The sequence below is a fragment of the Pristis pectinata genome, chromosome 1 (genome assembly GCF_009764475.1).
Source record: "Pristis pectinata isolate sPriPec2 chromosome 1, sPriPec2.1.pri, whole genome shotgun sequence".
In the NCBI taxonomy this organism is placed as follows: domain Eukaryota; kingdom Metazoa; phylum Chordata; class Chondrichthyes; order Rhinopristiformes; family Pristidae; genus Pristis; species Pristis pectinata.
The window spans coordinates 79,634,522-79,649,136 of NC_067405.1; the positions used below are offsets into that span (position 1 = coordinate 79,634,522).

Genomic DNA, 14,615 nt, shown 5'->3' on the forward strand with positions numbered 1-14,615 from the left:
CTACATGTTTGTACTTTCAAATGGTATTTTTTATTGATTTAATCAGTTTGGAAATGTATTCAGCAAGTTTAAGAAGCTATATTACTGCATGTTTACTCTAGTGGTAAAAGATACATATACAAATTTGCCATGGACTTCTTTCAATGGCTTGGAGTTAGATCTTTGGAAACACCAAAGAAATCTTAGATGACTGCTTCCAAAGTTACAGGGGATGATGGTCCAGCCATGTACGTAAATGCGACGGTCAAGAAAGCACACCAATGCCTCTACTTCAGAAGGCCAAGGAAATTTGGCATGTCCCTATTGACTCTTACCAATTTTTACAGATGCATCACAGAAAGCAGCCTATCCAGATGCTTCACAGCTTGGTACAGCTACTGCTCTGCCCAAGACCGCAAGAAATTGCTGAAAGTTATGGACATAACCCAGTGTATCATGCAAACCAGCATCCCCTCCATTGACTCCGTCTACACTTCCTGCTGCCTTGAGAAAGTAGCCAACATAATCAAGGAGCCCTCCCACCCCATACATTCTGTCTTCTCCCTACTTCTATCAGGCAGAAGATACAAAAGTTTGAGAACATATACCCCCAGGCTCAAGGACAGCTTCTATCCTGCTGTTATCAGACTCTTGAACTGACCTTTCATATACTAAATGATGAACTCTTGATCTCCCAATCCTCCTTGTTCTGGCCCTTGCACTTAATTTGTCCACCTGCACTGCACTCTCTCAAACTGCAACATTGTTTTCTTTTTCCTAACTCGATGTAATTATGTATGGAATGATCTGTCTGGATGGCACGCAAAACAAAAGCTTTTCACTGTATCACAGTAAATGTGACAATAATAAACCAATACTTTTGCATTTAAATTCTACAAATGCCATGGTGGGATTTGAACTTGCATTTCCAGATCAACAGTCCAGACCTGTGGTTGCTGCTTCAGTAACTTAATCGTTATACCATTGTTTTTCATTATTTATTGCCCATTCCTAGCTGCCTTGTGAAGCTGGTAATGAACCACCTTCTTGAATGATTTTGAAGACAAGGTTTTTTGTAGGTATTCCCATGGTGCTGTTAATTAGGGACTTGCAGAATGTTGATCTTGCAGTAATGGAACAACAACAATATAGCTCCAAGGCAGGATGGTGTCTGACCTGGTGGGGACTGATGAATTACAGACCTAAGGAATCCTTTGATACCTCAGAAACAGGACCATGTGTGGGAAAACTCTGATATACAAGGTCAGAACCACACCTTGATTATGTCCATTATGGTGATGTCCACATGCACAGTTTCCAGGAATAGAAAGGCTAGCTAACTTTTCCCTTCCGGCAATCATCTCACTAAAGTACTTCACACATTTAGAAATGTAGTCTGGGTCAAATAAACCACCTCATCATAAAGCAGAAATCAGGGCTGAGTTCCTGGATTGGATAAGGTATCAAACAGCGATCAAATTGGAGTCTTATAACTATGAGTCTTGTGAGATGAACAAGGCCATGAGTCATACAGCACAGAAACAGGCCCTTTGGCCCAACTGGTCCATGTCAACCAAGATTTCCATCTAAGCTAGTGTAGTATGAAAGGCCAGGGGTCAGATGACAGTGACAACACTACTGACCCCCATGGTCGGATGATAGCATTGCCTATCGGGTCGGAAGCTACACCACTGTCAATCAAGGGTCCGGCTCTGCCCCACCCATTAAAGAGCACACCTAAGGACTGGCTTGTAACCCACCTTTGTTCTTGACCCTGAATCATTGGCTTGTTTAAATTACCTGAGCGGGCTCCACCCAGCTACAGCCCTATAAAAGATGGTACATGTGGACAGTGCTCCCTCTTTTCCGATTGCTGCCGGGGTTGAGACCACAGGTGAGAGGGTGCATTTCCACAGGGGTCTAGGAGCGCCCTAAGTAGATTCCCAGTAGTGTAGAGCCGTTGTTTGTCCAGATTCAGGGGGTTCAGACAATGTATTTGTTTGTTCCCTGATGGTTTGTACTAGTTCGTTGTGTGTGTGTGTGTGTGTGTGTGTGTGTGTGTGTGACCGTGTGTGCACTTCACCCCTGTTGCGACTGCCCCCACGTTTCGTGATCACCCGATTGCGAGTGTGCATTTATTCCTTCTCATTCTGTTCCCGTGTCTGTCTTTGTAAATAAAATTCTCCTTTTTGAAGTACAAAGACTGTGTGTCCAGGTACCTCTATCTTTAAGATTCAAAAGAGCCCTTCTCATAACAATCAGCGCTGCGAGCAGGGTCTTAAGAGTATTGGCTGGACACAGACATGGGTAGGATGTTCTGGAACAAGGGAAAGAAGGAAAATGTAGGCACTGAGGAGAGGATCCCAGGATGGATCGACGAGAGAGAGGGATTTGGGAGCCTGGCCAGTCTGCTGGCAGACCACGGGAAGCCAGTGGACTGGGCTGAACAGTTAGATCCACGTGGCAAGAAACTGGGGCACCACATGGTGGTCCTCCTCCAGAAGTCGGGGTTCCCCAGAGCCAAAGGGAGTCAAAGGGGTGCCTTCTGGCTCCTGGCATCCCTTCTGAGGCGCCAGGTTGAGATTACTGACTAGTTACAGGATACCTGCCTACAGAGCGAAAAGGAGATAGAAACGCTTCGGCAGCGATGTTGCACGCCGCAGGAGGCAGTTCAGACTGTCCAGACTCGGGCCAACGACCTCGAGGCCAGGGGTACCAAGGTTGCCTGCCGGCTGATTCAAGTACAGCAGGCACAAGCCGCCCGCAGGTCTGGCTGGCAACCGGACCCGTTTAAAATCCGTGCATTGGTCCAGCGTGGCAACAAGCTGGACGCATGGCTGGGGGATGGGGACATTTGGATGGATGAGGATGAGGAGGGGGTACCCAAAGAGCCCAAGCCCCCTCATACCCGCCCCCCCCCGCCCTATGCGCCCGAGCCCCTGCAGGCCCGACCTGTCACCACGTGGTCCCAGGTCCGCCATAGAAGGGAAGGGAGTCAGGATGGTACTCCCACAGGGGAAGGTGCCCGCGGCCCCTCCAAGACCACGGAGACCTGGGACTTCTCCGTTAAGAGCTCACCCAGTTGGCAGATTGGTACCGCCAGTGGTTGGGCAAACCGCTGGCCACGTGGCTGCTCCGACTATGGGATGAGGGGGCCCCCAACGTGAGCCTCTCTCACCAGGAGGAGAGTGCCCTGGGGAGCTTGTCAGACCAACAAAGCATTAATAACGGTCTGCGGGCGCCACCGGGTGGGATCGGGGACACCACTGCCCCATGGGATAGGGTAGTGGCTGCCGTGAGAGTCTGGTACCCTACCCTCCTCGAGTGGGATTTATACACATGACCACAGTGGAGCACAGTCAGTGAGGGCACCAGGGTCATCCGGGAGTGGGCACTAGTGACTGGCATATACGCAGGGATGGGTGACCTTGGGCCATTAGAAAATACCATCGCAACCAGTGCGCTAGCGGGGTACCTGGTCACCACCACGCACCCCAACCTGAGGCCAGTGGTCCTGTCCCTCATGGGACCAGCCAGCGGGAGGACGGTATGGGAAGCCATTACCTTCCTGGAGGGGTTAGAATACTTGCAGTGGGGGGTGCCCACACACGTCCGTAGAGCGGAGACGAAGGCTGGGGACGCCACCTCTCGCCTGTCGCGCAAGCAGCTGTACCTGGACCTGTTGCACGCAGGGGTGGACCGCGCTTCCATAGACGGGATCCCGACCCCCTCTCTCTATGCACAATGGAAGGAGATCTGTGGGGGAAAGCCTGGCCGGGGGACGCCCTGCGACCACCCCAGGGCCAAGCCCAACACGGGGGCGCCCCCAACCGCCGGACCACGTGGGCTGCCCCCGCAGACACCGATACTGCCTCTGCACCTCCCCCACCTGAAACAGCTTTCCCTGCCCTCCGGGCTCAGCTCCGGGACCTGCTGCGACAGGAAATGTCCCACTTCCGCCAGGAGGAATCCTCACCCACGGGGTGGCAGCCCCCTACCCCACTCCCATAGGATGAAGGCCAGGGTCCCCAGCACGTCTGTTCCATCACCCTTCCATGTCCAGGGGACCTGAGGCCACATATACCCGTAGCGGTACACTGGGGAAAGGGGAATGTGCAGAGGTGGATGGCACTCGTCGACACGGGTGCCCAGCACACCATCGTCCCGGGGAACACCGCTGCGTGGAAGGGGGCCCAAATGCAGATAGAGGGGTTGGGGGGTTCCCTTCTGCCCACAAAGGAAGTCAGGGTCCGTATGACCATCAGGGACCAACCTCCTCGAACTGTAACTGTTTAAATCGCAGAATCCACGGAATGTATACTGGGGATCAACGTCTTAAAGGGACAGTCCCTGCACGCCAACCAGGGCAAGTTAAACTTTGGAATCGTCTGTGCTACGGTGGTAGTCGGGGTGGCCAAGTGTGAGCCGGTCATTGTTTCCCCCTCCCTCCAAGGTTGTTTACAGTATACAATATAGGGTGCTGGGGGAACACTGAGACATCACAGAGGCCGTCCAAGCCCTGCTGCGGGAGGGAGTCATTAGACCCGCAGCATCCCCTTTTAATAGCCCCATCTGGCCCGCCTGCATAAAGAACGGGATGTGACGCATGACGGTAGACTACCGACATATAAACAAGGCTGCCCCCCACTTCACATCTGCGGTACCCAACATCGTCACTTTAGTGGAAGATATTGCAGGGCGCCCAGACAAACCATGATATGCTGCGGTAGATCCAGCTAATGCATTTTTCTCCATCCCCCTGCACCAGACCTCCCAAGACCAATTTGCATTCACCTGGGACGGGAGGCAATATACATTTCAACGTCTACCACAAGGCTACATGCATAGCCCCACAATCTGCCACGGTTTAGTAGCCCAAGATTTACCAGCCATTCACCTTCCCCCAGGGGTGTCAGTCACTCATTACATAGATGACATACTTTTACAGGGGCCCTCGGAGGCTATTGTCTCAGAGGCTCTTGATATGTTAATATCCTCCCTCAGAGAACCGGGGCTGGGCCATTAATATGGAAAGGATACAAGACCCAGCCCAGAATGTATTGTTCCTGGGCACACAGTGGCATGCAGGCAGAAGAGAAATTCCTGACACTGCGAAGAACAAAATTTTAAATTTTGCTGTCCACGCCAACAAGACGGACACCCAGAGTTTCGTGGGCCTCCTTGGCTACTGGCAGCAACACATCCCTCACCTGACCATACTCCTGAGACCGCTTTATAAGATCTCCCACAAGAAAGCCACTTTCTTGTGGGGGCCTGAACAGCAGGCCACCTTTGAAGCAGCCATACAGGCAGTGGAGCAAGCCCTACTCCTCTCACCGCAACAGGAAGGGGTCCCCTTCGAGTTACAGGTCTCCACTGGCGAGTCGGTGGCTGAGCGGAGCCTCTGGCAGAAGGTCCAGGGACGCAGAGTCCCACTCGGCTTCTGGACCAAATCACTGCCTGAGGCCGCCACCCGCTACAGCCCCTTTGAGCGCCAGCTGCTGGCCTGCTACCTGGCACTCCTCGCCACCGAGAACCAAACCGGTACTGACCCTGTGGTCCTTCGCCCCCACCTGCCCATAATGCATTGGGTCAAGTCCCCCAACTCCACACATAAATAGGGCAGAGCCCAGACGTCCTCGATAGTGAAGTGGAAGTGGTACATCGCGGACCGGGCAGAACCCGGTCCAGAAGGGGTCAGCTGTCTCCATGAACAGGTTATGTCCTTCCCCCAATCCCAGGACACACCCCCGGACATACCCGAGATCAAGCCCTCTCCCGTATCCTGGGGCTAACCCTTCGACTCCCTCGACCCCGAACAGAAACTGCACGCCTGGTTCACAGACGGCTCCAGCCGCTGGAAAAATGGGAGACAACAGTGGAAGGCGGCGGCACTTCATCCCGCCTCGGGGAAAACATTAACACAAGAGGGAGCGGGAGGGTCCAGTCAATTGGCTGAGCTGGCGGCGGTAGCACTCACTTTACGGGACACCACTGGGCCAGTCCACATCTATACTGACTCCTGGGCAGTAGCCAACGGTATGGCGGTGTGGATGGCGCAGTGGCACGAGACGGGGTGGGAAGTTCATGGATGCCCCCTCTGGGAACGGGAACACTGGCGCTATATCTGGGACCAAGCCGCCCAGAGACAGATATCAGTCCACCACGTGGATGCCCATACCCACAGGAGTACTCAGGAGGCCATACATAATGCCGCTGTGGACCAGGCTGCCCAGATATGCTGCGCTACTGTCCCCCCGGAGGAACCTGATCTCAGCGCCCTAGCCACATGGGCGCACTGTAAGAGCGGTCACTTTGGGGCTGATGGTACACGGCGCTGGGCAGAACAGTTCAGGGTTGCCCTGACAGTGGATCAGTGCAAAACCACTGCCACGAATTGCCCCACCTGCCAGCAGGTAAAACCACGAGGCTGACCGGTGGGGCTGCCGGGTCACATTCGCCGCGGCACGGGAAGGGGTCGCGTGTGGCAAATAGACTATATCGGACCGCTCCCACGCCACAATAAAAAACAATACGCCCTGACGATGGTGGACACATACTCGGGTGCACTGGTGGCGGTGCCCTGTGAGAGGGCCGACCAGAACAGCCCCATCAAAGGATTGCAGTACCTCTCCTCCATCTATGGAGTCCCATGGGAGGTACAATCCCATCAGGGCTCACACTTCGCTGGGGCTAAGGTACAAAACTGGGCGGTGAAGGTGGGGATCTCGTGGCTGTTTCATATCCCCTACCAATCCCAGGTATCGGGCCTGATAGAACGAATGAACGGCCTGCTGAAAGAAACCATACGCACGCTGACGTCCTCCCACACACTGCAGGGGTGGTCAGGTGTGCTGCAGCAGGCCGTCATTCAGCTCAACACGTGGCCCACTGGCCAAGGGGATACTCCACTATCCTGTCATCTGGCCCACTCCCCACCACCCGACTTGCGAGACCCCGAACCCCCTGAGACTGGACTCCGGGAGGGTCTGGGTCTGACAGCCACAAGGTCCCCCTCAGAAGGGGGAAGTCATTGTGCGTGGTCCCGGGGACACTCGTTGGGTTGCGATCCCAGGTCAAACTAACCTCTCCTGCCTTAGAATCATAGAACCATAGAACAATACAGCACAATACAGGTCCTTCGGCCCACCATGTTGTGCTGCCCTTCAAACCACACCTAAGACTATCTAATCCCTTCCTCCCACATATCTCTCTATCTTAAATTCCTCCATATACTTATCTAACAAGATATCCTTCATACCCAAAACCTGACCCGCCGAGAATGAGTTTGTCCCTCCCCCCCCCACCCTACAGGACGATGGCGCTACTCCTCCTCCTCACTGCGATGATCGGCATTGGGGAGCCTACGAACACCTTCCTCTGCGTCGCATATGAATTCACCAACACTTCCAATCAATCAGACTGCTGGATCTGCCTCCGAACCCCAGCACACGCCGGTGAAGCTCTCCCACTTACAGCGATTCCCTTTGATGATCTCCAAATGAACTGCTTACATAGACTTTTTGCGCCTGTCGGGTTTGGTCTATCGGTTTGGGGGGCAGGGGGGAGCCCGGCGGTAGTCCCCCACCACTCCCCTCTCCATTACAGAATATTTCTTCCAGTGATTCTCGATGGGGTGGGTGCTTCAGGAGCTGGTATTTCCCTTCTTATAATTTGACCTCGACCCGAGTCCCTACCCTCAGAGTCACCCCGCAGCCATCCAGTCATCCGAGAGAATGTTGGTGCAGACTCCAAAACGACCACACTTCCACCTTTCCAGTCGGCTACAGTGACTGCGAGACCAACTGGTACCCAGGGGCCACAGTGACCACCGGCAGCGGCGCCGCTAAGCTGGGAGCTCCCTGGACCTTGAACGGCACCCACTGGGTCTGCGGGCACCGTGCCGACCCGTGGCTCCCCACGAGCTGGTACGGTTGCTGCTTCCCAGCATTTGTGGTGCCCTACATCCACACACTCGATGACCTCGGGGAGCACCCAGCATTCAGCATCCACTGGCGCAAAAGAGCCATCACAGCGGCGGAAAGGTTCTGGATGATTGGCTTTCCCATGTATGGTACAGCTCGACTGTCCTGAGATGTCATAAGGATGACCAGCATGCTCCAGACAGTGGCTGACGAAACCAAAATGTTACTGCAACGTACCAGGTATGTCCTGACCCAGACGACAGCGGAGCTGGCTGCTGTCAGACTGATGGCCCTACAGAACAGGATGGCCCTGGACTACTTACTCGCTGCAGAAGGTGGAACCTGTGCAGTGGTTGGGAAGGAGGGCTGCACCTTTATCCCAGATGCATCCAGCAACATCACGGACCTGGCTGCTCACATTGGGGACTCGGTAACTAAAATTCAAAAGGCAAGGGATCAGCTCCTCCAGCAAGACACCTCATGGGGAAACTGGTGGCCGTTTGGGTCTCTGGGGGGGGATGGTAGACAACTATCGTCCACTGGGCCACCACCCTCGTTTTAGTTGTAATAGCGGCCTGCATTTTGTGCTGTGTATGCCAACTTATTAGAACCACTTCTGCCTTCTATTAGGTACCGCATACTGACGCGTATTTCTGTTGGCTTAGTTGTAGCTATCCCCATGATTGGCATGTGGTACAACTTCCGAGGGGTGGAATGTAGTATGAAAGGCCAGGGGTCAGATGACAGTGACAACACTACTGACCCCCATGGTCGGATGATAGCATTGCCTAACGAGTCGGAAGCTACACCACTGTCAATCAAGGGTCCGGCTCTGCCCCACCCATTAAAGAGCACACCTAAGGACTGGCTTGTAACCCACTTTTGTTCTTGACCCTGAATCATTGGCTTGTTTGAATTACCTGAGCGGGCTCCACCCAGCTACAGCCCTATAAAAGATGGTACGTGTGGGCAGCTCTCCCTCTTTTTCGATTGCTGCCGGGGTCGAGACCACAGGTGAGAGGGTGCACTTCCACAGGGGTCTAGGAGCGTCCTAAATAGATTCCCAGTAGTGTAGAGCCGTTGTTTGTCCAGATTCAGGGGGTTCAGACAATGTATTTTTTCGTTCCCTGATGGTTTGTACTAGTTCGTTGTGTGTGTGTGTGTGTGTGTGTGTGTGTGTGTGTGTGTGTGTGTGTGTGTGTGTGTGTGCATGCACTTCACTCCTGCTGTGACTCCCCCCACGTTTCATGATCACCCGAGTACGAGTGTGCGAGTGTGCATTTGTTCCTTCTCATTCTGTTCCCATGTCTTTGTAAATAAAATTCTTCTTTTTGAAGTACAAAGACTGTGTGTCCAGATACCTCTATCTTTAAGATTTAAAAGAGCCTTTCTCATAACAGTTAGTCCCATTTGCCTTCATTTGGCCCATATCCCTCTAAACCTTTCCTATCCATCTATCTGTCCAAGTGACTTTTTAAATGTTGTTAATGTACCTGCCTCAGCCACTTCCTCTGGCAGCTCATTCAATATACGGACCATCTTCTGAGTGAAAATGTTGCCCATCAGGTTTCTATTAAACCTCTCCCCTCTCACCTTAAACCTATGCCCTTTAGTTCTTGATTCCCCAACCCTAGAAAAAACTGTGCATTCACCCTATCTATGACCCTCATGATTTTATACACATCTATAAGATCACCCTTCATTCTCCCATGCTCCAGTGAATAAAGTCCTAGTCTGCTCAACCTCTCTCTATAACTCAGTCCCTCGAGTCCTGGCAACATTGTTGTAAATCTTTTCTGCACACTTTACAGCTTAGTGGCATCTTTCCTATAGCAGGGTGACCAAAACTGAACAGAATATTCCAAATGCAGCCTCACCAACGTCTGTACAAATGCAACATGACATCCCAATTCCTATACTTAAAGCCCTGAGTAATGAAGGCCAGCATGCCAGCTTCTTCAAGACCTTACCTGTGACACCACTTTCAGGGAACCATGTACTTGTACTCCAAGGTGCCTCTACTCTACAACACTCCCCAGGGTCCTACCATTCACTGTGAAAGTCCTACCCCATTCGTCTTTCCAAAATGTAGCACCTTGCACTTTACTGAATTGACTCCATTTGCTGTGCGCACCTCCTGGAGTGGAAGCTCATAACACCCACTTGCTGCTCATTCTGTGTCACTGGAAGTTCAACCTGACACTTCCCAAATGCCTTCTTCACCATAAAGTTGACCTCAGCATCCTGACTTGAGGGTGACGAAAGTTTGCGGATGCACTTTGGTAGAAGGAATAAAGGCATAGATTATTTTCTAAACGGGGAGCAAATTCAGAAATCAGAGGTGCAAAGGGACCTGGGAGTCCTAATGCAGGATTCCCTAAGGGTTAACTTGCAGGTTGAGTCAGTAGTAAGGAAGGCAAATGCAATGTTAGCATTCATTTCAAGAGAACTAGAATGTAATGCTGAGGCTTTATAACGCATTGGTCAGACCACATTTGCAGTATTGTGAGCAGTTTTGGGCCCCATATCTAAGGAAGGATGTGCTGGCGTTGGAAAAGGTCCAGAGGAGGTTTACAAGAATGATCCCGAGAATGAAAGGGTTAATGTATGAGAAGCATTTGATGGTTCTGGGCCTGTACTCACTGGAGTTTAGAAGGATTGAAAGATACCAAATATTGAAAGGCCTGGATAGAGTGTACATGGAGAGGATGTTTCCAGTATTGGGGGGAGTCTAGGACCAGAGGGCACAGCCTCAGAATAAGAAGGATGTCCCTTTAGAACAGAGATGAGGAGGAATTTCTTTAGCCAGAGGGTGGTGAATTTGTGGAATTCATTGCCACAGATGGCTGTCGAGGACAAGTCTTTTGCATATATTTAAAGTGGAGGTCAATAGGTTCTTGATTAGTAAGGGTGTCAAAGGTTACAGGGAGAAGACAAGAGAATGGGATTGAGGGGGAAAAATAAATCAGCCATGATCGAATGGCAGAGCAGACTCAATGGGCTGAATGGCCTAATTCTGCTCCTATGTGTTATGGATGACATGAAGATTGGTGGAATTGTTGATAGTATGGAAGGTAGTATTAAATGAAATAAAATCTAACTTAAATATATAATTATTCCATGAATAACATAATGGGGGTTAAAATTATGCAGTTTAACTAAAGTTACCAATAAAAACATACACTTAAAATAAATATGCATACAAAAATTACATTTAATGTAGCTCTCTTTGAGTACATATGTTCCTGTGTGCAATGGATAAATTTACTTGATTTCAATATTGAAGTGCTTCAGAATACACTATGTTTTTTTCTGAATCTGGTGTAACAGGTACAAATTATTTTTATCTCCAGTACTGCAGCAACCAACATACAGCTAACCATGGGAAAAGCAATGAATTTTGAGATTAAGGCCAACAACTCTTAGTGTTGTCCCAGTATCTTGTTAATGCTCATGGCAACATAAGTTGAACAGGGGAGTGAAGTTGTTCGAATTGAAAAGGTTGATAATTAGTATCCGAGGGATGAAGACATCTTCCCCAACAGCATTATTAGTCATTAGTGTAGCCTCAGTTACACATGGTAGTAATTTTTGAACTGATAATCGTACCATTGAATAGTATTGGTGGATCCAAATCCCTGATTAGCATATTGGACCTCCTTCAGCCAAAAGGCAGTTCATCCGAGTACTTCTATGCACAATACCACACTAAGCCATCTTTGGATACATTAGGACAGGTAAACAAAAATTTGATCAGAGATTTGAGGTGAATCTTAAAGGGAAGAGGAAAGAGATCCCAGGATAGAATGATATGAGAACTGATGTCATGCTGTCAATGATGCCATGAAATTGGGATGAACACAATGTAAGGCTGTAGGACCAAGAGAAGGTGGGAGTGGTGTTGCAGGGCTGAAGGAGGGTGCAGGTATGAAGGGTGAGAAACAAACAAAATTCCATTTACATAGCTCTTCACCATGTTTTGAAGTATAGGCCCCGACCACTCAAGATGGAGGAGGAGCATTTGGGATTACTTGGGAACATAGTGTTTGTTTGTTGGAAAAATATAAAAAGTCCAGTATAAAAGGTAGAAGGAACATGCCACCTCCCAAATCACATACCTGTCCCATCAAAGGCAGGGCCTATGGTTCCCACTTTGGCCTCATCAACCATCTCAAAACTCACAGAACCGTAATGGAAGAAAACATTCCTTGATATCAAGGGACTGCTCAAATCACTGGCATCAGGAAATAGATTGTGTGTGTGTGTGTGTGTGTGTGTGTGGGGGTGGGGGGGGGAAAGAGGGTAAGGTAAGAACTACAGACTAAATTACACCCAAAGTGCCAGTGCAGTTCACTGACATTAGGATGAAGGGTGGAGGAGATGTGGAGTGAGTATGAATATGCATAGCAGAGTTTGGATGAACTTGTATACACACACACACACACACACACACACACACACACAATATCAACACAACTGAATGACAACGTAACGTCAGAAATGAACTTTATTAAATGCAGTTATAAATCTCAGTTTCAACACAACACATTGGAACAGTACCCAAAGGATTTACGAGTCTATTGGATTCTAGAGAGATGCAGTTGTAATATCCGAAGGAATATACTATGGCAACATTAGCCAGTCCCTGAAATGGCAACAATTTTGCTTCATGTGTCCCAAAAAAAAGGAAGATTCCTTCATTGACTGCATTAGCTGCTGGCATCACAACCTACACATGCTGTTTTGGAAGGGCAGGAGTACAAGAAGCCCTTAGAACACTCTTCTTATTGCTGTTGGGTGCATTAGTGAGACAGAGTTCTCTACCATACATTTGCGCAGAAGTCAGTAACCACACCAGATTTGGCTTTTCGGACAATAAAAGCTGAGCTAGATGTCTAGTTTATACTTACTCCTGTTATCTTCCACATCTTCAAATTCTCACAAAACATCAATGAGGAGAGGGTGAGGATAATGCTACCATGGTGGTTCTCGCCATGGATAAAATCCCCAGGTTCCCAGAAGAGCCCAGTAGTTGGCACACTTCAGCCATGCAAAGGCCAGCACAGTGAACACAAGACATTACTTCCTGTGTTATGCCTGTCAACACCCCAAAAATCACAGTAACTTCTTGTGGAGGATCTCCCAAACCATTTTCATCCTGAAGTAGGGAATATCATGCTGGAAGAAGCAACAAAGAACCCCAAAGTAAACAAGTTGAAATTATATTCAACAGCGAATATGCTTCAGAGGCCTTACTTAGCGGATTTTAAAAATACTAAAACCTAAAAATCATGTTTAACCCACTACACATTAAGGCTCTGTAATATTTTGCTTGTAAATTTAATTCAGAATCTCAATAATCCTCCCTGTGAAGGATAGTTACAGTACATGCCCACTTATCCAGATTTAACAGGTGCAGGTTAAACAAGAAGTGGCCTGCTGTTCCTTCTGTGGTATCCCAGCCTCCCTCCCCCACTGGCATTTTACAACCAGGCACACTCCAATAACTGGCTTTTCAGAGGGAGCTGCTGGGAACACATAAGGGGAGCAGTTAATGGAAAGTGCTGATTAACCAAGCATTTACTGTCCCCAGCTGCTCCACATGCCAATGTTACACATTGATGAATCCAAACCCACTACAACTGTACCTACCAGCATGAAACTACAGTACTATCTAATTACAGAGCTGTACCTACCATGAAGGCCAAGAATTTTTTTTTCTCTGCAAGAAAAATGCAAGGATAAACCCAGAATAGCAAGACGGAGGACTTCTCACAATTTGGGAGAATAAAGAAATACAACACACGTACTAGAGATTCACAAGGCTATTTCCTGGGATAAGATGGTTGTCCTATCTTGAATGTCTGAAAACATTTGATCTCTTATCTGGAACTCGGAAGAATGAGGGGGATGGGGGTGATCTGATTGTAACACAGAGGATCCTAAAGAACATGATGTGGCAGATGAGATATTTCGTTTTGTGGGAGAAACTTAACGAGGGGCCAGAGTTACAGGGGAAGATCATTTAAAACTGAGGTGCACAGGAATTTCTTGGAGAGTGCTGAACCTCTGGAATCTCCTATTTGGGCTTTACTTAATAACTACACTTCTGCTTAAAATTGTTGTTTGATATTGTCTTTCACATTTTGCAACCCAGTTGAAAACCTTATAGGTTAGATGCACAGTAAACTTCCCTCTATGCTGCCTTATCAAACAGACTCAGGTCACAAGTAGCACACTTGGCTAAGATGTAAAAGTTCTTGTAATTTAATAATGCAACTTATCCCAGAAGCATAAGGTCAGGCATTTGCACTGCAGTAACAGTGGAAGAAAGCATTAAGGGGTACTGTGAGAGAGCAGGGATTTGGTAATGGTTCCAATACAGAGCTATGCCCATATTAAATGGTAGAACAGGCTGAAAGAACTGAATGGCTTGTTCCTGTTTCTATTGTTTGTTTTTAGTTTGTACACCTGCTATTCTTAGAATTCTTTATTTAGTTTACCCGTGGCTTACTAATGTGCGTTAAATTATCCGTTATTTTCTTTTGCTCTTCTACTAAGAATCAAGATTGCTAATTCTCCCAACCAATCATTACAGCTTTCTGTTGGGAGTCGGGCACCTTTTCCAATGGCTATAGGGTGTAAGTAGAGGAGTCATGAGGAAAAATTCAGTTCAGCAAGCAGCAGTTAATATTTGAAACGACAGAGTGA

The 14,615-nt window shown here is 49.0% G+C and overlaps 1 protein-coding gene across 4 annotated transcripts in view; it reads right to left on the minus strand.

Annotated features, from left to right (window-relative positions):
• Positions 1 to 12,393: 12,393 nt before the first annotated feature.
• LOC127573493 (sentrin-specific protease 2-like) overlaps positions 12,394 to 14,615 on the minus strand; it is a 56,467-nt gene continuing 54,245 nt past the window's right edge. For all 4 annotated transcript variants that reach the window (XM_052021793.1, XM_052021786.1, XM_052021777.1 and 1 more), the window contains one exon: positions 12,394 to 13,082. In XM_052021793.1, coding sequence (XP_051877753.1) covers positions 13,020 to 13,082 — 63 coding nt within the window. In that variant the 3' untranslated portion in view covers positions 12,394 to 13,019. The remainder of the gene's footprint in view (positions 13,083 to 14,615) is intronic.